Below are 27,879 nucleotides of genomic sequence, written 5' to 3' on the forward strand. Positions count from 1 at the left end.
TCTCTTCACACTGCTGGTGTGTTAAATTTTTTGACATAGGGTGCAGGCAGATTACGGGCCTCACATAGCTGCTGCCAGGCCCCTAATCTGCCATGGGCCCCTATATACCGCCTCCTCATGCTGCTGCCAAGTCCAGAGTCTGTCATGGTCCCTGTACGGCCTCCCATTGCTGCTGTCTCCATCGCCACACTCTGCTGCCATGTGCCACTTTCAGGTCTCTTCACACTGCTGGTGTGTTAAATTTTTTGACATAGGGTGCTGCAAGATAACGGGCCTCACATAGCTGCTGCCAGGCCCCTAATCTGCCATGGGCCCCTATATACCGCCTCCTCATGCTGCTGCCAAGTCCAGAGTCTGTCATGGTCCCTGTACGGCCTCCCATTGCTGCTGTCTCCATCGCCACACTCTGCTGCCATGTGCCACTTTCAGGTCTCTTCACACTGCTGGTGTGTTAAATTTTTTGACATAGGGTGCTGCAAGATAACGGGCCTCACATAGCTGCTGCCAGGCCCCTAATCTGCCATGGGCCCCTATATACCGCCTCCTCATGCTGCTGCCAAGTCTAGAGTCTCTCATGGGTCCCTGTACGGCCTCCCATTGCTGCTGTCTCCATCGCCACACTCTGCTGCCATGTGCCACTTTCAGGTCTCTTCACACTGCTGGTGTGTTAAATTTTTTGACATAGGGTGCAGGCAGATTACGGGCCTCACATAGCTGCTGCCAGGCCCCTAATCTGCCATGGGCCCCTATATACCGCCTCCTCATGCTGCTGCCAAGTCTAGAGTCTCTCATGGGTCCCTGTACGGCCTCCCATTGCTGCTGTCTCCATCGCCACACTCTGCTGCCATGTGCCACTTTCAGGTCTCTTCACACTGCTGGTGTGTTAAATTTTTTGACATAGGGTGCAGGCAGATTACGGGCCTCACATAGCTGCTTCCAGGCCCCTAATCTGCCATGGGCCCCTATATACCGCCTCCTCATGCTGCTGCCAAGTCTAGAGTCTCTCATGGGTCCCTGTACGGCCTCCCATTGCTGCTGTCTCCATCGCCACACTCTGCTGCCATGTGCCACTTTCAGGTCTCTTCACACTGCTGGTGTGTTAAATTTTTTGACATAGGGTGCAGGCAGATTACGGGCCTCACATAGCTGCTGCCAGGCCCCTAATCTGCCATGGGCCCCTATATACCGCCTCCTCATGCTGCTGCCAAGTCCAGAGTCTGTCATGGTCCCTGTACGGCCTCCCATTGCTGCTGTCTCCATCGCCACACTCTGCTGCCATGTGCCACTTTCAGGTCTCTTCACACTGCTGGTGTGTTAAATTTTTTGACATAGGGTGCTGCAAGATAACGGGCCTCACATAGCTGCTGCCAGGCCCCTAATCTGCCATGGGCCCCTATATACCGCCTCCTCATGCTGCTGCCAAGTCCAGAGTCTGTCATGGTCCCTGTACGGCCTCCCATTGCTGCTGTCTCCATCGCCACACTCTGCTGCCATGTGCCACTTTCAGGTCTCTTCACACTGCTGGTGTGTTAAATTTTTTGACATAGGGTGCTGCAAGATAACGGGCCTCACATAGCTGCTGCCAGGCCCCTAATCTGCCATGGGCCCCTATATACCGCCTCCTCATGCTGCTGCCAAGTCTAGAGTCTCTCATGGGTCCCTGTACGGCCTCCCATTGCTGCTGTCTCCATCGCCACACTCTGCTGCCATGTGCCACTTTCAGGTCTCTTCACACTGCTGGTGTGTTAAATTTTTTGACATAGGGTGCAGGCAGATTACGGGCCTCACATAGCTGCTGCCAGGCCCCTAATCTGCCATGGGCCCCTATATACCGCCTCCTCATGCTGCTGCCAAGTCTAGAGTCTCTCATGGGTCCCTGTACGGCCTCCCATTGCTGCTGTCTCCATCGCCACACTCTGCTGCCATGTGCCACTTTCAGGTCTCTTCACACTGCTGGTGTGTTAAATTTTTTGACATAGGGTGCAGGCAGATTACGGGCCTCACATAGCTGCTGCCAGGCCCCTAATCTGCCATGGGCCCCTATATACCGCCTCCTCATGCTGCTGCCAAGTCTAGAGTCTCTCATGGGTCCCTGTACGGCCTCCCATTGCTGCTGTCTCCATCGCCACACTCTGCTGCCATGTGCCACTTTCAGGTCTCTTCACACTGCTGGTGTGTTAAATTTTTTGACATAGGGTGCAGGCAGATTACGGGCCTCACATAGCTGCTGCCAGGCCCCTAATCTGCCATGGGCCCCTATATACCGCCTCCTCATGCTGCTGCCAAGTCCAGAGTCTGTCATGGTCCCTGTACGGCCTCCCATTGCTGCTGTCTCCATCGCCACACTCTGCTGCCATGTGCCACTTTCAGGTCTCTTCACACTGCTGGTGTGTTAAATTTTTTGACATAGGGTGCTGCAAGATAACGGGCCTCACATAGCTGCTGCCAGGCCCCTAATCTGCCATGGGCCCCTATATACCGCCTCCTCATGCTGCTGCCAAGTCCAGAGTCTGTCATGGTCCCTGTACGGCCTCCCATTGCTGCTGTCTCCATCGCCACACTCTGCTGCCATGTGCCACTTTCAGGTCTCTTCACACTGCTGGTGTGTTAAATTTTTTGACATAGGGTGCTGCAAGATAACGGGCCTCACATAGCTGCTGCCAGGCCCCTAATCTGCCATGGGCCCCTATATACCGCCTCCTCATGCTGCTGCCAAGTCTAGAGTCTCTCATGGGTCCCTGTACGGCCTCCCATTGCTGCTGTCTCCATCGCCACACTCTGCTGCCATGTGCCACTTTCAGGTCTCTTCACACTGCTGGTGTGTTAAATTTTTTGACATAGGGTGCAGGCAGATTACGGGCCTCACATAGCTGCTGCCAGGCCCCTAATCTGCCATGGGCCCCTATATACCGCCTCCTCATGCTGCTGCCAAGTCTAGAGTCTCTCATGGGTCCCTGTACGGCCTCCCATTGCTGCTGTCTCCATCGCCACACTCTGCTGCCATGTGCCACTTTCAGGTCTCTTCACACTGCTGGTGTGTTAAATTTTTTGACATAGGGTGCAGGCAGATTACGGGCCTCACATAGCTGCTGCCAGGCCCCTAATCTGCCATGGGCCCCTATATACCGCCTCCTCATGCTGCTGCCAAGTCTAGAGTCTCTCATGGGTCCCTGTACGGCCTCCCATTGCTGCTGTCTCCATCGCCACACTCTGCTGCCATGTGCCACTTTCAGGTCTCTTCACACTGCTGGTGTGTTAAATTTTTTGACATAGGGTGCAGGCAGATTACGGGCCTCACATAGCTGCTGCCAGGCCCCTAATCTGCCATGGGCCCCTATATACCGCCTCCTCATGCTGCTGCCAAGTCCAGAGTCTGTCATGGTCCCTGTACGGCCTCCCATTGCTGCTGTCTCCATCGCCACACTCTGCTGCCATGTGCCACTTTCAGGTCTCTTCACACTGCTGGTGTGTTAAATTTTTTGACATAGGGTGCTGCAAGATAACGGGCCTCACATAGCTGCTGCCAGGCCCCTAATCTGCCATGGGCCCCTATATACCGCCTCCTCATGCTGCTGCCAAGTCCAGAGTCTGTCATGGTCCCTGTACGGCCTCCCATTGCTGCTGTCTCCATCGCCACACTCTGCTGCCATGTGCCACTTTCAGGTCTCTTCACACTGCTGGTGTGTTAAATTTTTTGACATAGGGTGCAGGCAGATTACGGGCCTCACATAGCTGCTGCCAGGCCCCTAATCTGCCATGGGCCCCTATATACCGCCTCCTCATGCTGCTGCCAAGTCTAGAGTCTCTCATGGGTCCCTGTACGGCCTCCCATTGCTGCTGTCTCCATCGCCACACTCTGCTGCCATGTGCCACTTTCAGGTCTCTTCACACTGCTGGTGTGTTAAATTTTTTGACATAGGGTGCAGGCAGATTACGGGCCTCACATAGCTGCTGCCAGGCCCCTAATCTGCCATGGGCCCCTATATACCGCCTCCTCATGCTGCTGCCAAGTCCAGAGTCTGTCATGGTCCCTGTACGGCCTCCCATTGCTGCTGTCTCCATCGCCACACTCTGCTGCCATGTGCCACTTTCAGGTCTCTTCACACTGCTGGTGTGTTAAATTTTTTGACATAGGGTGCAGGCAGATTACGGGCCTCACATAGCTGCTGCCAGGCCCCTAATCTGCCATGGGCCCCTATATACCGCCTCCTCATGCTGCTGCCAAGTCCAGAGTCTGTCATGGTCCCTGTACGGCCTCCCATTGCTGCTGTCTCCATCGCCACACTCTGCTGCCATGTGCCACTTTCAGGTCTCTTCACACTGCTGGTGTGTTAAATTTTTTGACATAGGGTGCAGGCAGATTACGGGCCTCACATAGCTGCTGCCAGGCCCCTAATCTGCCATGGGCCCCTATATACCGCCTCCTCCTGCTGCTGCCAGGTCCAGAGTCTCTCATGGGTCCCTGTACGGCCTCCCATTGCTGCTGTCTCCATCGCCACACTCTGCTGCCATGTGCCACTTTCAGGTCTCTTCACACTGCTGGTGTGTTAAATTTTTTGACATAGGGTGCTGCAAGATAACGGGCCTCACATAGCTGCTGCCAGGCCCCTAATCTGCCATGGGCCCCTATATACCGCCTCCTCATGCTGCTGCCAAGTCCAGAGTCTGTCATGGTCCCTGTACGGCCTCCCATTGCTGCTGTCTCCATCGCCACACTCTGCTGCCATGTGCCACTTTCAGGTCTCTTCACACTGCTGGTGTGTTAAATTTTTTGACATAGGGTGCAGGCAGATTACGGGCCTCACATAGCTGCTGCCAGGCCCCTAATCTGCCATGGGCCCCTATATACCACCTCCTCCTGCTGCTGCCAGGTCCAGAGTCTCTCATGGGTCCCTGTACGGCCTCCCATTGCTGCTGTCTCCATCGCCACACTCTGCTGCCATGTGCCACTTTCAGGTCTCTTCACACTGCTGGTGTGTTAAATTTTTTGACATAGGGTGCTGCAAGATAACGGGCCTCACATAGCTGCTGCCAGGCCCCTAATCTGCCATGGGCCCCTATATACCGCCTCCTCATGCTGCTGCCAAGTCCAGAGTCTGTCATGGTCCCTGTACGGCCTCCCATTACTGCTGTCTCCATCGCCACACTCTGCTGCCATGTGCCACTTTCAGGTCTCTTCACACTGCTGGTGTGTTAAATTTTTTGACATAGGGTGCTGCAAGATAACGGGCCTCACATAGCTGCTGCCAGGCCCCTAATCAGCCATGGGCCCCTATACCGCCTCCTCCTGCTGCTGCCAGGTCCAGAGTCTCTCATGCCATGTGCCACTTTCAGGTCTCTTCACACTGCTGGTGTGTTTAATTTTTTGACATAGGGTGCAGGCAGATTACGGGCCTCACATAGCTGCTGCCAGGCCCCTAATCTGCCATGGGCCCCTATATACCGCCTCCTCATGCTGCTGCCAAGTCTAGAGTCTCTCATGGGTCCCTGTACGGCCTCCCATTGCTGCTGTCTCCATCGCCACACTCTGCTGCCATGTGCCACTTTCAGGTCTCTTCACACTGCTGGTGTGTTAAATTTTTTGACATAGGGTGCTGGCAGATTACGGGCCTCCTATAGCTGCTGCCAGGCCCCTAATCTGCCATGGGCCCCTATATACCGCCTCCTCATGCTGCTGCCAAGTTCAGAGTCTGTCATGGGTCCCTGTACGGCCTCCCATTGCTGCTGTCTCCATCGCCACACTCTGCTGCCATGTGCCACTTTCAGGTCTCTTCACACTGCTGGTGTGTTAAATTTTTTGACATAGGGTGCAGGCAGATTACGGGCCTCACATAGCTGCTGCCAGGCCCCTAATCTGCCATGGGCCCCTATATACCGCCTCCTCCTGCTGCTGCCAGGTCCAGAGTCTCTCATGGGTCCCTGTACGGCCTCCCATTGCTGCTGTCTCCATCGCCACACTCTGCTGCCATGTGCCACTTTCAGGTCTCTTCACACTGCTGGTGTGTTAAATTTTTTGACATAGGGTGCTGCAAGATAACGGGCCTCACATAGCTGCTGCCAGGCCCCTAATCTGCCATGGGCCCCTATATACCGCCTCCTCATGCTGCTGCCAAGTCCAGAGTCTGTCATGGTCCCTGTACGGCCTCCCATTGCTGCTGTCTCCATCGCCACACTCTGCTGCCATGTGCCACTTTCAGGTCTCTTCACACTGCTGGTGTGTTAAATTTTTTGACATAGGGTGCAGGCAGATTACGGGCCTCACATAGCTGCTGCCAGGCCCCTAATCTGCCATGGGCCCCTATATACCGCCTCCTCATGCTGCTGCCAGGTCCAGAGTCTCTCATGGGTCCCTGTACGGCCTCCCATTGCTGCTGTCTCCATCGCCACACTCTGCCATGTGCCACTTTCAGGTCTCCTCACACTGCTGGTGTGTTCCATTTTTTGTCATAGGGTGCTGGCAGATTATGGGCCTCCCATAACTGCTGCCAGGCCCCTAATCTGCCATGGGCCCCTATACCGACTCCTCATGCTGTGACGTTGCAACAAGGTGGAATTCAACCCTACATATGTTAGACCGCCTTTACGAACAGCAAAAGGCCATCACAGATTTCCTGATGTTAAAAGCAGATAAAGGTACTCCCTGTGTAACTTAGATGTCAGCCATTGGCAGCTCATGCGTGACACCTGCGCTTGCTCAGGCCCTTTGAGGAGGCCACGCTATTCGTGAGTCGGCAGGACTATGGGATGAACGACGTCATTCCTCTGTTGCACGTCCTGGAACAAATGCTGTTAACAATGGCTGGTCAGGGTGCGGTAGACGTGGCGCACAGATCTCAACGCCACATGGCCCCTGTGGGGGCAGGACTGGAAGAAGAGGAGGAGGTAGAGGAGGACATTGGTGCTCAGGAATTATTGAGTGAAATGGGTGGTTTTTCCACTCAGCGGACAGGAGTGGAGGAGCAGGAGCATCTGGTAGAGGAGGAGGAAGAGGAGACAGAGGACCTAGACGCACCGTGGCAGTATGCTGTGGAGATGGAGGCAGGGAGTCCCTCGCATTCCTTGGCACAAATGGCCCATAGCATGCTCGGTTGCTTGCGTAGCGACAGCCGAATAATAACCATCAGACAGAGGGATGACTTTTGGCTGTCCACCTTGTTGGACCCTCGCTACCGTTCAAAAATGGTGGCCTTTTTCACACCTGCTGAGAGGGAGGCCAAAATAACGTACTATAAAAAACACCTATGTAGTCAGCTGGTCTCTGCCTGTCTGCGCCAACGTCCATCCTCAGACACTGTGGGCCCTGTGCGCTCGTGTTCCGCTGCCATGGCAGCAGGGGAGGGGTGGGGTGGTAGGAGCAGTGGCAGCTCCACCAGCAGCGGCTGCCTCAGTCTGCAGTCGATGATGAGTAGCTTTCTTCACCAGCGCAGTGAGGAAACTACTAACCAGCCGCAGCAGCAGCAGCAGCATCAGGTGGACCTGGAGCAGGACCTCAAACAACAGGCTTAGGCCTACTTGGACAGCACCCTGCCAACCGAGGTAGACAATCCCCTTGACTACTGGGCAACGAAACTTGACCTTTGGCCCCAACTAGCTGAATTTGCCCTTGAAAGGCTGTCATGCCCGGCCAGTAGCGTGGCATCGGAGCGCGTGTTTAGTGCGGCAGGAGGTATTGCAACTCCGCGGAGGACACGACTGTCCACCCAAAGTGTGGAGAGACTCACGTTTGTGAAAATGAATCAGGCGTGGATTAGTCTGGATTTCAAACCACCAGTTCCTGACACAACTGACTAAATCCGCCATGAATCATGCCCCAAACATGTGCCACTTTCAGGTCTCCTCACACTGCTGGTGTGTTCCATTTTTTGTCATAGGGTGCTGGCAGATTACGGGCCTCCCATAGCTGCTGCCAGGCCCCTAATCTGCCATGGGCCCCTATACCGCCTCCTCATGCTGCTGCCAAGTCCAGAGTCTCTCATGGGTCCCTGTACGGCCTCCCATTGCTGCTGCCTCCATCGCCACACTCTGCCATGTGCCACTTTCAGGTCTCCTCACACTGCTGGTGTGTTCCATTTTTTGTCATAGGGTGCTGGCAGATTACGGGCCTCCCATAGCTGCTGCCAGGCCCCTAATCTGCCATGGGCCCCTATACCGCCTCCTCATGCTGCTGCCAGGTCCAGAGTCTCTCATGGGTCCCTGTACGGCCTCCCATTGCTGCTGTCTCCATCGCCACACTCTGCCATGTGCCACTTTCAGGTCTCCTCACACTGCTGGTGGGTTCCATTTTTTGTCATAGGGTGCTGGCAGATTACGGGCCTCCCATAGCTGCTGCCAGGCCCGTAATCTGCCATGGGCCCCCGTACCGACTCCTCATGCTGCTGCCAGGCCCGTAATCTGTCATGGGCCACTGTTGTCGCTTGTTGGCATATTCCGCTCGTTCAGATGCTCCTTCTCCTGCTACTCCTCTTCACGGATTCCGTCAGCAGTCTTTCTTGGAATCCGTTTCCAAGAGACAACAGTTTGCGAGCACGCACCCGACGGTGCAGAAGCTGAACGTCCTCCTGTCCAAGTTGCTGCTGCCAGGCTCGTAATCTGTCATGCGCCCCTGTACCGCCTCCTCATGCTGCTGCCAGGTCCAGAGTGTGTCATGGGCCCCCGTACCGACTCCTCATGCTGCTGCCAGGCCCGTAATCTGTCATGGGCCCCTGTACCGCCTCCCCATGCTGCTGCCAGGTCCAGAGTGTGTCATGGGTCCCTGTACGGCCTCCCATTGCTGCTGCCAGGCCCGTAATCTGCCATGGGCCCCTGTACCGACTCCTCATGCTGCTGCCAGGCCCGTAATCTGTCATGGGCCCCTGTACCGCCTCCTCATGCTGCTGCCAGGTCCAGAGTGTGTCATGGGTCCCTGTACGGCCTCCCATTGCTGCTGTCTCTATCGCCACACTCTGCCATGTGCCACTTTCAGGTCTCCTCACACTGCTGGTGGTTTCCATTTTTGTCATAGGGTGCTGTATGGCCTCCCATTGCTGCTGCCTCCACCGCCACACTGTGGCTCCACACTCTGGTTTTGGCCCCGTGACTGCCCAAATGAGTGAAGTGTGCGGTGATTCTAAGATCGACGGCACTCATCTGCATGTCATACTGACTGACAGTATTATTTCTCTTCCCCAGCAGACTCCAAGGGCATTTAAATTAAAGGTACAGTGTTCTGCACTAATATTAAGTCTCTCTGAAGCCTAGAAACACCCTTTTTTAAGTTAAATTCACAGCGAATTTATTCGACTCGAATCGAATATTGTCCACGAATTCGCCGAATCAGTCGAATCGAATTTTTCATTTCTTCGCTCATCTCTATTTATAAGCTGTGAAGAATTATATGATTTGAATCACTACTGATCATTGCACTTATATGGACTTGTTTTATGGACATTTATTTCTCTGTTTTATTTATTATATAGATAGTTGCTAATTTGGTTTCCTGCAAGAGTGCTCCTTCCCCTAACTGGCCCGGGAGGTGCAAGTCTACTCACTTAGGCCTTCTCCTGGTTTGCCGATGGGTCAGTGGCTGCTATCAAGCCTTCTAGCTGGGCAGCTCCTTCCCTGCCACACAATTGGTCCTCTCTCAGGGGACCAGTGAAGTTCCAAGCTTTTCTCCTTCCAAAGTCCTCCTGCCTGGAGGTGAGCCCCTATCCCATCTGGGGCCCCACTCAGGCTCCTGCTCCCCAGTCTCACTTACTCTCCATCTTCTACACAATGGTGTTGGTGTATGAGCACAGGAAGAAGCTTTATAAGCTGTGAAGAATTTTATGATTTGCATCACTACTGATCATTTCACTTATATGGACTTGTTTTATGGACATTTATTTCTCTGTTTTGTTTATTATATAGATTTTTTTTTCACTTTATTATTGTTTTGATTAATGTATTTGCAGCGCAGCATTTATTTCATTTATGTTTTATGGTTTTGTTGTGGGAACACAATTTAATGCTAACAGCAGCTTCTTATTTTCACAAGTATATCTATTTATATTTATTTTAACCACTTCATGTCCGGACACTTTCACCCCCTTCCTGCCCAGGCTAATTTTCAGCTTTCAGCGCTGTCACTCTTTGAATGACAATTGCACAGTCATGCAACACTGTACCTATATGAATTTTTTAGCATTTTTTTGAGACAGATAAAGCTTTATTTTGGTGGTATTTATTCACCACTGGGATTTTTATTTTTTTTGCTATATAAATGATAAAGTCCAAAAATTTTGAAAAAAAGTGTTTTTCTTATAAAATTTTGCAAATAAATAATATTTCATCATAAATCTTGGCCAAAATTTATTCAGTTATCTTTTTATTAAAACAAATAACCCAAATTAGTTTATAACCAAAAATTATAATAATAATAATAATAAAAAAAATGTACATTTTTTTTTTTATATTATTATTTATGTTTTTTTTTTCTTTACATACTGTCACCCTAGCAGTACAATGTCACCATGTTGGCACTGTACTACTTGTGGGGGGTGATGAAGATTTTTTTTTTTTACACTGATTGCATTCTTGCAGCCATTGAGAAACGGCCGGGCGGGAAGTGGTTAATTAGGTAACGCAGGAGAATATTTTTATTTATCTTGGAGAATAAACCACAGATCTTTTGTGGTCGTAGGATGTTGCGGATCCTTCTGTTTCTGCAGGTAATCGCAGACAGATTAAATGATGTTGAGATCAGGGATTTGGGGGAGCCAAACCATCACTTCCAGGATTGCTTGTTCTTCTTTACACTGAAGATAGTTTTTAATGACATTGATTTTATGTTTGGGGTTGTTGTCCTGCTGCAGATTAAGTTTGGGGACAATCACACACCTCCTTGATGGTATGGCATGATGGATAAGTATCTGCCTTTTTTTCTCAGCATTGAGAGCAACATTGATTCTGACCAAATCTCCAACTCCATTTGCAGAAATGCAGCCCCAAACCTGCAAGGAATCTCTGCCATGCTTTACTGTGTCCTTCAGACACTCATTATTGTACAGCTCTCTGGCCCATCCTGAACAAACTGCTTTTCTGCACCCCAATTCCTAAATTTTCATGTGTAGCACTACCTCCTTAGGATTCGCTGAAGTTTTGCATCCACCTATAGTCCTGCACAGCCAGGCAACACACATTTTCCACATCCAGGAGACAATAACTAGTCCTTGAGCTTTGTTTTGCAGTTTTATTAGGGGATTTAGAACTTGGATAGGGCTAGGTGTGTATGGGATGCCCAATGGTAAAGCCGAGATCAACTTCCTGGAACTATTTACATGTTTTTTACAGCAAAGTCCTTTTCTTGGAGAACTAGCCAGTGTCTCAAATTGTAGCACCCCAGAGCCCAGATGAATTCTCCTCTCATTTAGCTATCATAACACTGAGCAAGGGATCCAATGCCTGCCACATTAAAGTAAGACAGTCCCGGGTAGTTGCTAATTTGGTTTCCCGCAAGAGTGCTCCTTCCCCTATCTTGCCCAGGGGGTGCAGGTCTACTCACTTAGGCCTTCTCCAGGTTTTCCGGTGGGTCAGTGGCTGCTATCAACCCTTCTAGCTGGGCAGCTCCTTCCCTGCCACACAGGTGGTCCTCTCTCAGGGTGCCAGTGAAGTTCCAAGCTTTCTTCCTTCCAAAGTCCTCCTGCCTGGAGGTGAACCCCTATCCCATCTGGGCCCCCTTTCAGGCTCCTGCTCCCCAGCCTTACTTCTTCTCCATCTTCTACTCAGACTCTACTCCAACTCTTCTGTTGCTGAAAAGGCTCACTTACTCTTCAAGGCTTTCCTGGCCCCTTGCCAAGCCTCCTTTTGGGGATTTGCCAGGATCCTCTAAGAGTACAGACCAGCCACTACTCACCTCCGCCCACTACTTCTAGATCTTTCTCAAAAGTCCTAGAACAAAGGGAAATTCCAGAGACCTGGTTTACGGAGCCTCTCAGCTCTGACCACAATTTGACCCTACTAGCTATCAAACCCAGGCTGCTACTCAGCCCTCCTAACTAACAATTAAAGTCTAGCTCCCCCTAGCTGACTAGGAGGGTGTTACACATGCATAGTTGAGTCCCTTAGTCTTGTTTCCACATCCTATGCATGAAAACATGCATGAGATGCAGAATAATGGCAGCAGGTGATCTGAGAAATGCATCAACAATTTTGTTGTTATGTGCTTTGGAGACCCCATAGAATGTATAAATCTTGGGATTTATATTTCTCTGCTAAACTGTTTTTGATTGTGCTGAATTTTTTTGATGATTAGGGACATGTTGCTTAATGATGAAACATTGGTCTTCATATTTGTTCAAATACAGCTGTGCATATGTGAATGTACATTTCTCAATTTGAAATTAATAATATTTTTATTGTTTATTTATAATACTTATATAGCTCCATCAATTTACACAGCGCTTTACATATATTGTACATTCACATCAGTCCCTAACCCTCAAGGGGCGTACAATCTAAGGTCCCTAACCCTCAAGGGGCGTACAATCTAAGGTCCCTAACCCTCAAGGGGCGTACAATCTAAGGTCCCTAACTCACATTCATACATACACATACTAGGGACAATTTAGACAGGAGCCAATTCACCTACCAGCATGTCTTTGGGGTGTGAGAGAAAACCGGAGTACGCAGAGGAAACCCATGCAGGCACATGGAGAACATGCAAACTCCAGGCAGGTGGTGCTGTTTCTGGGTCTTGAACCAATGACTCTAGTACTGCCAGGTGGATGTTCTAAAGATTTAGCCACTGTGCTTACGAAAGCAAAGGTGTGTGACAATAAAAAACACATTCTTTTAGATAACACCCACCTTTCACCATAGTTGCCAATCACTGCAAAACATTTTTTGTGAGACATTTTAGATCACAGGAAACATTTCCTACCATGAAAGGTGGGTTGGTTGTTTTTTTGTGTTTACCATCCATGTCAACATTTTTTAGTCTTCCCTGTCATATAAAACACTACTGCCACCTTGAGAAGTGAAGCTTGTTTTTCATTTTTCTGAAGATTTACTAGCATTTACCCATACCAGGGACCTTCCTTGGATCCTAAAAGACCTGCGGTACAACTGGGTGCCTAAACTGAAATGTTTGGGGTTTGTCTGATACTATGGGAAAAAGTGGATAAAAAATATTTTTTTGCCTTCCGTGCCACATCCCTCTCTATCTTCTCCTTACATCTTGTGTTTCATCTGCTTCGTCTCTTTCCCTTTCTACAATTCACTCTTCTTGAATTGAGCAGTAGTGTTCTGGCCGTCACTGACACCCAAAAGGACCTTGCAACTCCACTGTTATAAGCAACACATATACTGCATATGACAGCCAGAAGGAAATGCTGCAAGCTGACATTTGGGAAGTTATAATTTTTGTTGTCTTTTTTAAATTAGATCTAAGACAAATCTTTTTCCTATTAAAAAATTAGTCTTAAACATCCATTACTGTAATTTTCATAAATGTGATGTCATGACTAAAATGAAAAATAAATGTATTATGATTGCCATAAAAAAGAAGAAATAATAGAAAGATATAAATGAACTGATGGCCTGGGGCACACACTTATTTAGGTAAATGAGAAAAATATAATTTGCATAATAATTTGGAACACGGTGTAAAGAACCTGGGCACATGCCTTGTGTGTCAAGGTCTAGTAACTCCCATGATCATCACTGCCTACTATATATTACCTATATGTTACCTCTCTAGTACCTTTCTGCTTAAAAACTATTTGATGTAGAGCTTGTCTAATCTCATGGTTCCTCAGACTGTATATGATAGGATTCAACAATGGGTTCACTACAATGTACAACAAAGAAGTGTACTTGTTTACGGAAGGTAATTTCTCATTGGCTGGAATCACATAAATGGTAATTATGGACCCATAATATGTACACACAGAGATCAGGTGGGCACTACATGTAGAAAAAGCTTTTTTCCTGCCAGCGGAGGATGACATTTTGAAAATGACAGTAAAAATGTAGATGTATGTCCCAATGATAAATGCAAGAGAACACAAAAACAAAAAGGCAGAGCATGTAAAGTCTAACCATTGTACGATAGATGTGTCTGATGTGGACAATTTCACGAGTGGACCCACATCACAAAAAAAGTAATCAATGTCTGTGAGGTCACAAAATTCAAACTGAGCTATGAAAATAATTTCAGCTGAAGATAGAGTCCAAGTTAATACCCAAGAACCAAAACCCAACAGGAAGCAGATTCTGCGATCCATAATTACAATGTAATGTAAAGGGTTACAAATAGCTACATATCGGTCATAAGACATTGCAGCAAGAAGAAAACATTGCACAAATCCAAAGATATAATAGAAATACATTTGTGTGATACAGCCAGCAACAGACATTTTCCCCTTTGTCCTTATTATTATCTCTGCCATCATTGGTATAATACAAGTGGCTAGGAGGGAATCAGCGAAAGCAAGGTGCTGGAGAAAGATGAACATTGGAATTTTGAGCTTTTTATTGGTTGACACTAGAAGGATAATTAAAAAGTTTCCGGTCACTATTGCAATGTAAAATAAAAGTAGGACAATGAAGATTAGAGGTTTGAAGTTGCCTAGACCTTGTACTCCAAGAAGATGGAACTCTGAGACTTTTGTTTGATTGTCTTGACACATCTTAAAAGCCAGGAGGTTGACCTGTCAGATAGGAGAGTGAAATATTTGATCAAACAGAGAGTATAAAGAGAGAATGTCAAATCAACGAGTAAAAATAAATTGTTCACTCAATTTGCCATTAACTTAAGTTTGGAAATATTGAATTACAATCTCCTTTCTAACTGTTCAGGTCTTTTACATCATTTTGTCTTCTGGTCTCCATCGTAACCACATGCTGCTCCGGCAGGGCGGCACGTGCAGGCTCAGTCATGTATATTTATGTGATTGAGCCTACTCCTGTTTAGGAGCATGTAACAAGCCTGCTGGGGCATGCAGTGCGCATCTCCTGTGACCGCTGTGTTTGCCACACACAGCGGATCACTGTTACCAGTAACCGGGTATCATGTGATCTCTATGATTGGCCAAAGCAATCACATGATAACAATGTAAACAGCCTGTCATGAATGGCTTTCCATTCATGAAGAGCTTGCTTACTGTTGGTTCACATAAATCACATGGTACCTGGCTACCTGTACCATGTGATTAGCTTAGCCAATCACAGATCACAATATAAAGCAAGCTCTTCATGAATGGGAAACCCAATCACAGATCAAAATATAAAGCAAGCTCTTCATGAATGGGAAACCCAATCACAGATCACAATATAAAGCAAACTCTTCATGAATGGGAAACCCAATCACAGATCACAATATAAAGCAAGCTCTTCATGAATGGGAAACCCAATCACAGATCACAATATAAAGCAGCTCTTCATGAATGGGAAACCCAATCACAGATCACAATATAAAGCAAGCTCTCCGTGAATGGGAAACCCAATCACAGATCACAATATAAAGCAAGCTCTCCATGAATGGGAAACCCAATCACAGATCACAATATAAAGCAAGCTCTCCATGAATGGGAAACCCAATCACAGATCACAATATAAAGCAAGCTCTCCATGAATGGGAAACCCAATCACAGATCACAATATAAAGCAAGCTCTCCATGAATGGGAAACCCAATCACAGATCACAATATAAAGCAAGCTCTTCATGAATGGGAAACCCATTTATGACAGTTAAAGCTATTGCTTATACAGTGATCTTCATTGTATAAGCAAAAAAAGTGTAAAAAAAACCCAACAGATATCTCTAATCACCCCCCAGAGTAGTACAGTGTAGTTATAATGACACTGAGCTGCTCTGACGACAGAATGTAAAAAAAAAAAAAAACAATAGTAAAAATTGTACAAATTATTTTATTTTTTTTGTTTTTACCGTACAGTCATCAGTCAGTATACCAGATCACTGCCACACCAGTCATCTGATGATGCTGTACTGTCCTGGTGACAGCAAAACTTGTGTCTACTTTCCAAAAAGGGGTCATTTGGGGGATATTTGCACTGTCCTGGTGTTTTATACACAGGTGCCAAATATACAGTATATACTATAGATTGTAGATACTAGAACTTTCCTACAGACTAAGCAATAAACACTTATTTGGATTTTTTTTTACCAAAGACATGTAGAAGAATACATTATAGTATACAATATGAGAATACAATATAGAAAATATAGATTTTTTATCAAAATGTTTGGTCCTTTTTTATGGTTTTTAGTATAAAAATGGCCTGGTCATTAAGGGGATAAAATATTCCTGACCTCAAGTGGTTAATTGGTGTCCATTTCATATGGTATATTGTGTAAATTGTGATTAAACTGATTGTTTTCTACATTAATGGCTATACTCCCAGAAAATTACTATCTGCCGAAACTGTAAAATCAACTGTTGTTGAAGCTTGTTTTAGGAATGCACACATTTTCTCAAAATATGAATAAAGCTGACATTGCAAAGTCAACACGGAATAACATAAAGATTTTTTTGTTTATGATGGATGGTGGTGCCCCCTCATCTGCTTTACCTTGTTGATGATAACAGCACAGTCACCTGCACCGCTTTCTTCTCACTGGCTTAAAGTGGACACTCCTCAGAACCACGAATCCCCCTCCAAGCACCCCAGAGCCTATACAACTGGTATAGCTGGAGATACACTGGGCCATAGTTTTTGAAAGCTGTTCAGCAACAGGTAGGATTAGAGGTGGCCGACTCAACAGGAGATTTTGCCAAAGCTTAAAATGTAAGACACAATGAGGCTCATAATCCCTCTGGTGTTCCTGCTGGAGCACACAATTGTAAGAGAGTTCCTGCAAGGAGAATCGTGATTGGGAACGCGCATGAGCGAAAGAGATCCCCCAAAAAAATTGACGGTTGTGCGCAGGCGCGCAGGAATGCGCGATCGCGCACATGCAAGCGCACGTGATCACACACGGCGAAGATTGGCGCCAGACGGGCTATTTAAGGTGTGCCTCTGCCCAGATTCAGTGCTGACTGGTCTTCAGCTCCCCCCGTGTCCTGCTTGCTCCTCTCCTGCCCCCTTCCTGACTTCGGCTCTGATCCTGACTTTGGCTTTTCCTCCTGATCCTGTACCGCGCATCCCGACTGTTATGACCAAGGCTATCCTACGATTCCGCTCCAGTCCTATGTCCTGGCTACAAACCTGGCTCCGCTGTGCATCTGGCAATCCACTGTACCTGCCTGGTCTATTGATACAGTACCCTAATCAGAGGATATCCTGCCTACCAAGGTCATCATCTGCAAGAGCTGCAAGACAACCTCGGGCGCTCTTGTCCACCTGGTCCCTAGACTCCCTCTGTTCCAACTTCAGCGGGGTCAGGGCTAGTGACACAAGAGAGGCCGACCTCGTCAATTCAGTCTCTCATCAGGTACGTGACACAATGCGTGGTGGAATATCATTGGAGATACAGCTGCAAGGGTAGAGGAAAGCTTCCAATTGTCTCAGGGTCAGCAAGATTCTTCACCTACTGCCTCCATCTCTGTGGGCCAAAGGCAATGAGAGGTAGAACAGTAATAGGAGTAGAAAGGTTCTGCTGGTGAGAAGGGAAGGATGTGCTACTGGTGTTGAAGAGAAAGAGTGATGAGAAGAGCAGTTTCACACTTCCCAGATCTAAATGGAGAATAGCACAGATGATTTTTTCCACCAAGAAGGTGGCTTGGGTTTGCAGACTATTTTCTTTAAGAGGGGAAGCTGCTCCTTATGTGTGGCGCATCACCCCACATTTCTCACAATAGAGTTTGACCTCAAAGCACCCCCTATTATCTACTGCCATTTCCAGAACATTTATTTAATCTGGTTGAAATTCCACTGCATGCTAGGCATAACTGCAAGGCAAAATCAAAACAAGTTGGCTTTGGGTGCTTCATTTGTTTTTGTAACAAAGTTGTCCTTTGTGTGCCGCTCTTTTTTTCAGTGGTTACACTGTTTAAGATTTTTCTTATTCAAAGAGTGAGAGGCCCACAGTCTCTAATACAAAAATGGAATAGGCAGAAAGTTGATCTTTGATAGCGCTGAGGTATGAAACACTGGAGCCTCACCCACATTCCCTCTCAATCGTATCTTTTTAAGTTACACTATTTATTTGGAACACTATTTCAAGATTACTATTTGTTTATTGCTTTAGTGCACACTGATTTATTTACCACATCCATTAACTTTTGGGTGTCTAGACTTGACCACTGGGTGTAGATAGTGCTACATGTGCTTTAGGTACTAGTCTGCCCTGCAGCACGTGTCATTTCAAAGAGCTTGTGCCTGGGGCCACCTTGACCATGATGTGGGGTACCTTTAGCGTGTGCACGCACTCATCAATGCCTAGAACCAGGTGGGACTGTGTTTGAAGTCAACATTATAGCAGTACCCCAATCTAGAGATGATCCATAAAGCGTGTGCAGTAGCTAAAGTTACAGAGTGCCTCTGTAAAGCGTGCTGTCCCATATTACTACACACCTTGTCTGTGAGTGGTTGCATTTAGGAGGGACACCGTGGAGCCTTTTCCCTCTCCACCCATCCAGCATATCTCTGCCACCTCATTCGCATTGACAGAATGGGGTCCTGCCAGAATTCTTGCATGCACATAATTAACTCCTGCTGCGCTCCCTTACCGTGTGGCTAGGCCTTGGGTCTCCATAATATGGATTAAGTCCTGAACTTTTGGGAAATTGGACATTGGGGAGGGAGCCAGAGCAATAACATCCTTACTGCTGGAGGACCTGTCACCATGCCATATACCACTCTTCATGACAGGCTGCAAAACTCCTTCCACCAGTCCTTGGTTACTCTTGGTAACTGCTCTCTTTCTTTACTCCTCTTTTTAAGTTAACCCTTCATAGTGGACTTGCCTTTTACCCAATATGTGCTTTGCAGGCCCTGTCCTTTCACATGCCAGAAATCATCATGCACCCCTTTAGAGTACCTTCAAACCAAGTTTTGGAACTATTTAGAAACTTTACTTGAAAACTTCCATTATGTGATAAATACAAAACACGTTGCAGTCTAGGACATAACTACTAAAACGTGGCTACCCAGGCATACTTTAAAAGTGTCATTCCATTACTGGCATTCTCCAACAGCTGGTAGTGTCCTCCAGAGCTCCACTATCTTGTTGGACTATGTGGTGCATTATCCTTTGCTGGCTTCCTGTACAGCTCTCCAAACTCAGAACTTCTGAACTCCACTCCAGGCTCTCTCTGGAACTGAACATCCCCTTATTTATATATAACACAGGATCTGGGGGTGGAGCCTGACTATGACGGCACGGGAGAGTGTGCAGTAAGCACTCTCCATTAGCCTCCCCTCGTCTATCCTCCCCATGAGGCTCTGATAGAGAGATCAGCTGCACCGAGTGTGTGCGGTGACTCACCCGGCTGGAGAGGGTTCGCGGTGTCCCGGAGACGGTCGGTTACCTGGTCGGCTACCTGGACCCGGGAGAGAGTTGGGAGAGATCCGGGAGAGGAACGCCTCGGGGTTTTCCTCTGACGTCCTGCGGCGGCTTCGGAAGGAGGAGTGGAGTTGCCGGGGAAACGGTCGGGCTGTCGGTCAGATTGCCTGGAGCCAGGAGAAAGCCGGCTACAGAGGAGGAGTAGGGTTGCCAGGGAGACGCTAGTGAGACGGACGAGGCAGTGGAGCGGCGCCGACACGTGGGCAGCCGCGGAGGAGTCCTGGGAGATCCGGGTGTGGGAGAGCTTGCCTGGCGTGTAAACAAGGAGGAAAAGTGGAGGAGGTAAACCAGCATACTCCCTCCACATTACACCATCTCCACCCTATCTTCCTGAGCCCTCTAATCTTCCTGCTGCCATACAATCCCTACACCATACCATCCCTATAGCCTTACACCACTGCTACAATAAGGTTAACCCTCTAATTTCTATACCTTTCCTAATTTCTAAACCTAACATCTACCAGCACATCACCTCCAAAATAAGGAGATATTTGATGGGAAAGATAAGTGCTATACTTGAGCTATATTAGACCCACAGGAATCCCCTTAAGAACTTATAATGACAAAAGAGGACTGCTTCTGGAGTGATATTCCAATGTGAAGGGTGAGTGATGACCGTGGGTTTCCCTGCAGGTCTGCTTCTACACTCTTTATATATTCGATCTGTACATTGGAACCTTATATACATTGATTCCTCGTATTAGACTTTCAGATGCCTGTAGTAAGACATTGCATTAATTATACAACCTGGAAATAAAAGAATTAGGGGATTCCTAGGGCGGGTCTGAAGATCGGGAGGAGTAGGAGTCCAGGAGAGCAGGAAAAAAGAGTAAAAGCTTTAAAAACAACATGAAAGGTAAAAACCCCAAAGGGAGTGGGCCTAAGAACTCCCAAACTGGTACGATTAAGAAGTATGTGTCACAGGGAAATGTTACCCCAGAAAGATCTCAGGGAATAAATGAAAAAAGTGAATTGGAAATAAGTCTGGATAATAGCCCGAGACTTTCCCTGGGCCCGGTATATAATAGTCAACAATTAATGGAAGGCACTGACCCGAGAGATCGTGAAAGAGATGTGCAAATACCTAATAAAAAAGAAATGGCGGAGATGTTTAAAGGCTTGGAAAAATCAATGAAATGGGGATGATTCGGGAAGAAATGGGACAATTGTTAACTAGGGTGGAGGAAATGGAGGAAAAAGTTCAAACTTATACCCAAACCATCCTAAAATTAGAAAAATGGATATTAGAAGATAGAAAAGAACAAAAGAGATTGCTTTATATGATGGAAGAACAAGAAAATAAAGAAAGGAGAAATAATCTCAGAGTAAGAGGAGTCCCGGAACTGTCACAGGGGGAAGATTTAAAAGACTTAAAAGAGCTAACTGGCAAAATTTTGAACTCCATAATGGGTAAAGCGGATGAGGAGATGTTTAAATTGGACGGAGTATAGAGGATTGGGAAGTATCAACAAGAAAAAGGGATAGAAAAACCAAGAGATATAATTGTCAAATTCCATAACTACGGAGATAGAGAAGAGATATGGAAAAAGATAAAAGGAAAAACAAATATTACATATGGAGAGAAAAATATTCAAATTTTTGCAGATTTAACATCAGAGACTTTGAGAAGGAAGAGATCACTGAAACCCCTATTAGAAGTGATGAAAAACCATAGTGTGAAATACAGATGGGGTCGTGATACAAGTTTAATCGGGTGGAGGGATGGAATTACAGGTATCTTAAAATTTCCGGAAGATATGTAAGATTTCTGTGATAAACTTGGACTGCAGAGACAAGTGATACCGGGTTGGGAAGTGGAAGAGGGAGAGTTGGACATTGGTAGGTCAGGAAAATGGCAGCTGGTTAAAAGAGTAGATAGAGAGACAATAGATAAGGAGACACTGGGGAGGAGGGGGGGAAGGTGAGCGGTCATAGGTGGAGTCGAACCCCTATAGAGGGATCAAAGGTGGAACATGATCCAAAGGCAAAGGAGGCCTGGGGGGGGGAGGATGTTGGGGAGGGGGGAGGGGAAAGGGGAGGGCTATGGTGAGGGAGGGGGAAAAGGATGGTATAAGGGGAAGGTTTTAAAAATACTCTGCATAGGAAGGAGATGTATACAAGAAATATGGAAGATATAAAGTTTATAACATATAATGTAAAGGGGTTGAATAGTCCTGGGAAGAGATTTAAGCTATTTAAGGAGTTGCAACATAGAGAAGCTTCGGTAGTTTTTTTACAGGAGACGCATTTTGAGATTAAGTCAAATATTAAATTAATCACCAGAAACTATCCAACATGGTTCTATGCAGATTCCCCAATTAAGAGAGCTAAGGGGGTGGCAATTGGGTTTGCTAAAAATGTAAGGTGGGAGGTAGAGGAGAGAGAGACGAATCCTGAGGGGAGATTTTTGTTTTTGAAAGGTAGATTGCAGGAAATAGAGTGTACAATAGCGAATATCTACTGCCCAAATAAGAGACCAGAGGTATACCTGAAAGGGATATTAAGAAAATTGATGGATTTTAAAAAGGGAAGACTGATAGTGGCGGGAGATTTGAATCTATGTTTAGATCCACAGATGGATACAACTTCTCGTGTGCAACGAGAGGGAGGTAGGTCTATGAGGACCTTAAAGAAGGAGATACATGAGGGCCAATTAGTGGATATATGGAGAATAACACATGGAAAGGAAAGAGACTATACCTTCTTCTCTAATGCACACGAGACTTACTCGAGATTGGACTATATAATGGTAGATCATCAACTTATCGAGAGGGTGGTTAAAGTAGAAATAGAGACAATGACTATCTCAGACCATGCCCCAGTTATAATGAAGGTAAGATGGGAGAGGCAGTTGACAAGGGGGGTAGGATGGAGGTTAAACGAGGCCCTTCTACTAGACCAAGAGATCGATCAGCAGATCAGAAAGGAGATGGAAAGATATTTTCAGGAGAATGAAACAGGGGATGTGTCAGTGGCCACTGTCTGGGAGTCCCATAAGGTATATATTAGGGGTATATTGATTGCGCTAGGGGCAAAAAAGAAAAGGAAAAGGAGTAAGAAAATGACGGAGCTCTTAAAAGAAATATATGACCTGGAACAGATCCATAAAAATAGAACAACAAGTGAGATAAGGCAGAAGGTAATAGGAAAGAAGAAAGAATTGGAGATATTAATGGAAGAAGAAAGGAGGAGAGTACTCAATAAAGTAGCAGGGGAGAGGTATAGATGGGGAGATCGACCAGAAAAATATTTAATGAAAGCCCTGAGAAAAAAGAAAAATAGAAATTATATAGAAAAAATAAGAAACCCCAAGGGAGAAATGGCTCACTCTACTAAAGAGATCGGGAGGGTGTTCAAGGAATATTACAGTAAGTTGTATAATATTAATTCTCAGAACTTAGTAAATAATAGTGAAAATGAGAACAGAGAAAAAAGAAGGGCATATTTAAAAAATGCAGGATTACCAAAGATAGATGAAGATCTATTGAAATCCCTGGAATTAGAAATCACACAGGAGGAAATAAAAATGGCATTAAAAATTACTAAGGTGGGGAAAAGCCCTGGCCCAGACGGATATACCGTGAGGTATTATAAAAAATATAGTGAACTGTTAATACCTAAATTGAAGGAGTATATGAATGCCCTGGGTGGAGAAATGGAGATTAGACAGGAATCCCTACAAGCCCATGTAACACTTATACATAAGGAAGGGAAGGATCCTACTCAATGTTCTAGTTATAGGCCAATTGCACTCCTAAATATAGATACAAAGTTATATGCAAAGGTTTTAGCAAATAGGATGAAAGATTTGATGCCAGAATGGATCCAGGGGGATCAGGTTGGTTTTGTATCGGGGAGAGAGGGTAGAGATAATGGAATCAGAACTATGTTGTTGATCCAGAAAGCTAAGAAAGGGAAAACCCTGGCAGTGGTGCTCTCGATTGATGCTGAAAAAGCTTTTGATAGAGTAAACTGGAGCTTTATGATGGATACCCTAGAGATCATGGGAGGAGGTGGTAGAATGAGGAAGTGGATAGGAAAGTTGTACAAAATGCCATCAGCAGTTATTTTGGTTAATGGTGAAAAGTCTGAGCCCATAGGGATGTCAAACGGGACAAGACAGGGATGTCCATTATCCCCATTGCTGTATGTGTTATCATTGGAACCCTTGCTGGAAACAATTAGGAAGAACGTAGATATAGAGGGAATACAAATAGGGGAAACTGAACATAAGGTGGCAGCTTTTGCAGACGACCTGTTGTTTTATGTGGGAAATCCTAGGATAACACTCCCGAATTTAATAAAAAGTTTAAAGAGTATGGGGAAATATCAAATTTAAAAATCAACCCGACAAAAACTGAGATCTTAAATGTAAATCTTCCAAATAGTGAGAAAGAAAAGATACAAAAAGAATTCCCTTTTATATGGAGAGATAGAGAAATAAAATATTTAGGGGTTAAACTTACTGCTTCATATACAAAATTATATAAATTAAATTATATTGCTCTTCTAAATGAGATCAAAGAGGAACTGAAGATACTGGGAAGAGGAATCCCCTCTTGGTTAGGACGAATAAATCTGATAAAAATGATAATTGTACCCAAAGTCTTGTATAAATTTCAGATGATCCCAATAAGACTCCCAGAGGCCTTTTTTAAAGAAATTAAAAAGATGATAACAAAATTTATATGGAAAAATAAAAAACCTAGAATATCCTATGACCTGATGAGTAGAGGTAAAGAGAGGGGGGGATTGGGAGTGCCAGATTTTAGGAGATACTATAATGCTGTAGTTTTAACAAGAATTTATGATTGGACACACAATATAAGGGGGGAAAAGGTGGGTTAAGATAGAGAATGATCTGAGTGGAGTTGACCTGAGTAGAAACACATGGGCACCAGCACAATATAGAGGTTTAAAAGATACCACGAGTGTGTATACACTGAATGTTTTAAAGGTTTGGGATAATTTACATAAACGTATGAAGTGGGATTTAAATTCACAATTAATGTCACTAAGGAATATGGAGTATTTCCCACCAGGTATAGAGGGGAGTATGGGAAAATGGATTAAAAAGGAAGACATTCAACTAAGGGATATTATGGATGGACAGAAATTGAAAACATTAAAAGATTTAAAGAAAGGTGAAAGGGAACTTTTTATTAAGATTGATGAGTGGAAATATCACCAATTAAAACACTTCGTTGAGGGTCTTCCGAAACCTATGAGAGGGAGAAAGGAGTGGAACTTGTTTGAGAGGTTGTTGGAATCACGGGGAGATGGGAAACGGGGCACGGCAAAAATTTATAAAATTCTCACTGAGTTAGTCACGGAAGTAAAACCAATGTACATAGAAAAATGGGAAAAGGATTTGGAGATAGAGATAGATGAGGATAAACAGAGGAAAATATATAGACTCACACATGAAAATATCAGTATGAGAGAAGTGGAGGTAAATGATAAAAGTTTGGTAAGATGGCACATCACACCAATTGTGGAACATAAAATGGGTATAGAGAGAACACAAGAGTGCTGGCGTGGGTGTGGAAAGATTGGTACGTGGTTTCATATTTGGTGGGAGTGCCCAAGGATTCAAAGTTTTTGGGAGACAATGGTCAACTTAATAGAGAAAATCTCAGGGATAAAGATAGGATTAAATCCAGAAGTGTGCTTATTACATAAAACAGATTTACCAGTGAATAAATACAAAGACTCGGGTATATGGTACTATGTGAATGCAGCAAAGGGTTTGATACCTAAATTCTGGCATAGTTTAGAGGTTCCGAAAGAAAAGGATTGGGTAGAGAGAGTAAATCAGATTAGTAAGATGGAGAAATTGTATTATATTCAAGAAGATAAGATGGAGATATATAATAGGAGATGGGAGAAACGGGAAGATTTTGTACATCAAACGAATATATATGAAGCAATGAGAAATGATAAGAGAGGTTTCTGGATTCTATAGGGAAGGATGTAAGAGAAAAAAAAAAATGCAGAGTGGGAGGGTGGAGGGATGTTGTAGGGTGTAAGGGTAGAGGTAAGGGATATAAAAAAGGGGGAAATAGAAGGAGATAGGATTAAGAATTTTATATATTATGAGAATGTTGATGAAATGTATTGTTATGCTCTTTTTTTCCTTTTCCTTTTATTATATATATATTTATAAATATGGAAAATTAATAAATATTTGAATTAAAAAAAAAATAACACAGGATCTAGTGCAGGCCCTTGAAAAAGCCCAGGAACCGCGGTCCCAGCAGTTAACTTCTTCCCCAGCCTGGGCAGACCAACTAGCTATACTAAATACAAAACTCCCTGTAGGCACCAGACTATAATCTTTCATTGCAACTGGTGAACTTGTGGCTGAGAAGCTAATTATAATAACTTGGGTGAGGGTTTGTGTTTTTTGTGTGCACAATGTTCTATTCATCACATTCATTAAATTTGGTTGTCCAGGCCGGACCACTGTCTGGACGTCATCATGCATTTCAGATACCAGCTTGACCTTCTTCACATGTCATGTCAGAGAGGGCCTTCACAGCAATGGGGTGATTTTGAGTGCACACTGTGTCACTCATCATATTATCCATTTTTTGGATATCCAGGGTGAACCAATCTCTTAATGTGGTTCACTATGTCTTTCAGGTGCCAGCCTGCCCTGCTGCATGTGTCATGTCAGAGTGGGACTTTTCTTAAAATAAAATTTTTATTGGTTTTCAACATTTCTCATAGAATGAAAAAGGAAGCAAAGCAAACAACATATGTATCAGCAAGTAAAAAGGACATGATATCTTCTAAAAGCATCAGTAGAGTTCAAAAATGGAAAGGGCCTTTATTGCAGCAAGTCAAATGGCTAAGGAATTGCAATTCATTTTTATTGGTATTTTTCATTTGTATTTTATTTTTCCTGGGGGGTAAGGTGCATATTTTTGATAGCATACTGTTTTCCTCATCACATTTATTTACCTCTGCGTTTCCAAGTTGAACCACTGGAAGTAAATGGCTCTACATATTCTTTAGGTACTAGACTTTCCTGCTGTACATGTCATGTCAGAGAGGGCCTGTAATGCAGTGGGTTGAATTTGCAACTAAGATGCATTTTATTTATCAGAATGAAGGTTCACTTTTTTGGGTTTAACCTCCCTGGCGGTATTCCTGAGTGTAGCTCGGGGTAAACTTTCAGTACCAAAAGCGGTAACCCTGAGCTACACTCGGGAGTACACTGCAGCGTTGCTCCGGGATCCCTCGATCACTTACCTTGTCCTGCGCTCCTGCGATATCCCCCCTGCAGCGTCCCCGGCCATCTCCTCCGGCCGATGCCGGAATCCGTCTTCCGGGTTCCCTTCCCTGCGAGCGTCGGGACGGGCGAGTGATGGAACTGGCGGGAAATTCAAAAATTTTAAAAGTGACATTCACTCAATACACTAAAATCTGATAGTATTCCATTACTGTATCAAACCATTTCACATACGAAAAAGAGGAGGAGCCTAATCGTGGCGGTGTGAGAGAGGGCGATGTGAGTGCGGAGAGCAGGATAACCGCCCTCCCTCCCTTGATGTTCCCAATGGAAGCTGCTAAAGTCCCCGACTAAGATCTTACGGATGAGGGGGGGTCCCGAGAGTGAAGCGGAGGAGACGGAGCTGCGGGAGTCCTGGACGGTGAGACGGCAGGGAACCTCTCGCTTGTGATTGCTGGGAGAGCGGGTGACGGGAGGCAGTCACGTGACCCGCCGAAGGGCAGTACTGGGAGACAGAGAAGCCGGCTGGCTTCCTGAATCAGAGGGAGACGCCGATTTTCTGACTCAGCAGGAGAGGAAGGAGAGAAAAAAACGGCTGGCTTTCTTTGAAACCGAAGCCGCTGTGGTAGAGAGATCCACATGATTGTCGGTACCCACGAGTGAAACGGAGAGAGAGAGAAGAAAAGAGACTCGGAGAAGCCCCCCCCCCACCTCCCCCCCCTCCTCTTCTACCCCCTCTCCCCCCCCTTCCCCCCCCTTAGTCGAAGGGAAAAGGAGCAGAGCCACACCAGAATGCTGACAGCCTCACTGGAATGAAGCAGCTGGAAGGAGGGTGAGTGAGAGTATCTGGACTATGTATTAAACTTGTTCATGGATAGCTTCTTGGCGTGGCAGAAGAAATATATATAGAGAAAAAGGGGGAACCACCAAATAGGTTGAAGAAAGTAGAACTCACCTAAAGGACTTATTCTCAGCATATATCTTAAAGTTTAAAAGGAGAACCCAGATACATTTAAAAATATGAAGAGCAAAAATAGTAAAGGGAATGCCCCCAAACACGCCCAATCAGGAACAATTAGAAAATTTACATCTCAAGGTAATGTGACCCCAGAAAGAACTCAGGGGGCAGGTGAAAAAAGTATAATGGAGAACAGTATGG

General features: G+C 45.8%; 1 protein-coding gene and 1 pseudogene across 1 annotated transcript in view; both read right to left on the reverse strand.

The window, feature by feature from the left end:
* Positions 1-14,645, reverse strand: part of LOC149452558 (olfactory receptor 5P55-like) — a 38,769-nt gene extending 24,124 nt beyond the window's left edge. Inside the window, exons 1-2 of the mRNA XM_089689258.1 lie at positions 13,696-14,645; positions 11,870-11,904 (exon numbers count right to left, since the gene is read on the reverse strand). Of these exons, the coding sequence (XP_089545384.1) occupies positions 11,870-11,904; positions 13,696-14,645 (985 nt within the window). The remainder of the gene's footprint in view (positions 1-11,869; positions 11,905-13,695) is intronic.
* Positions 14,646-20,948: 6,303 nt separating this feature from the next.
* Positions 20,949-27,879, reverse strand: part of LOC149452559 (olfactory receptor 10C1-like) — a 32,129-nt pseudogene continuing 25,198 nt past the window's right edge.

This window comes from Staurois parvus, unplaced genomic scaffold, assembly GCF_062004578.1.
Source record: "Staurois parvus isolate SC_StPar_1 unplaced genomic scaffold, SC_StPar_1.0 ptg000470l, whole genome shotgun sequence".
Classification (NCBI taxonomy): domain Eukaryota; kingdom Metazoa; phylum Chordata; class Amphibia; order Anura; family Ranidae; genus Staurois; species Staurois parvus.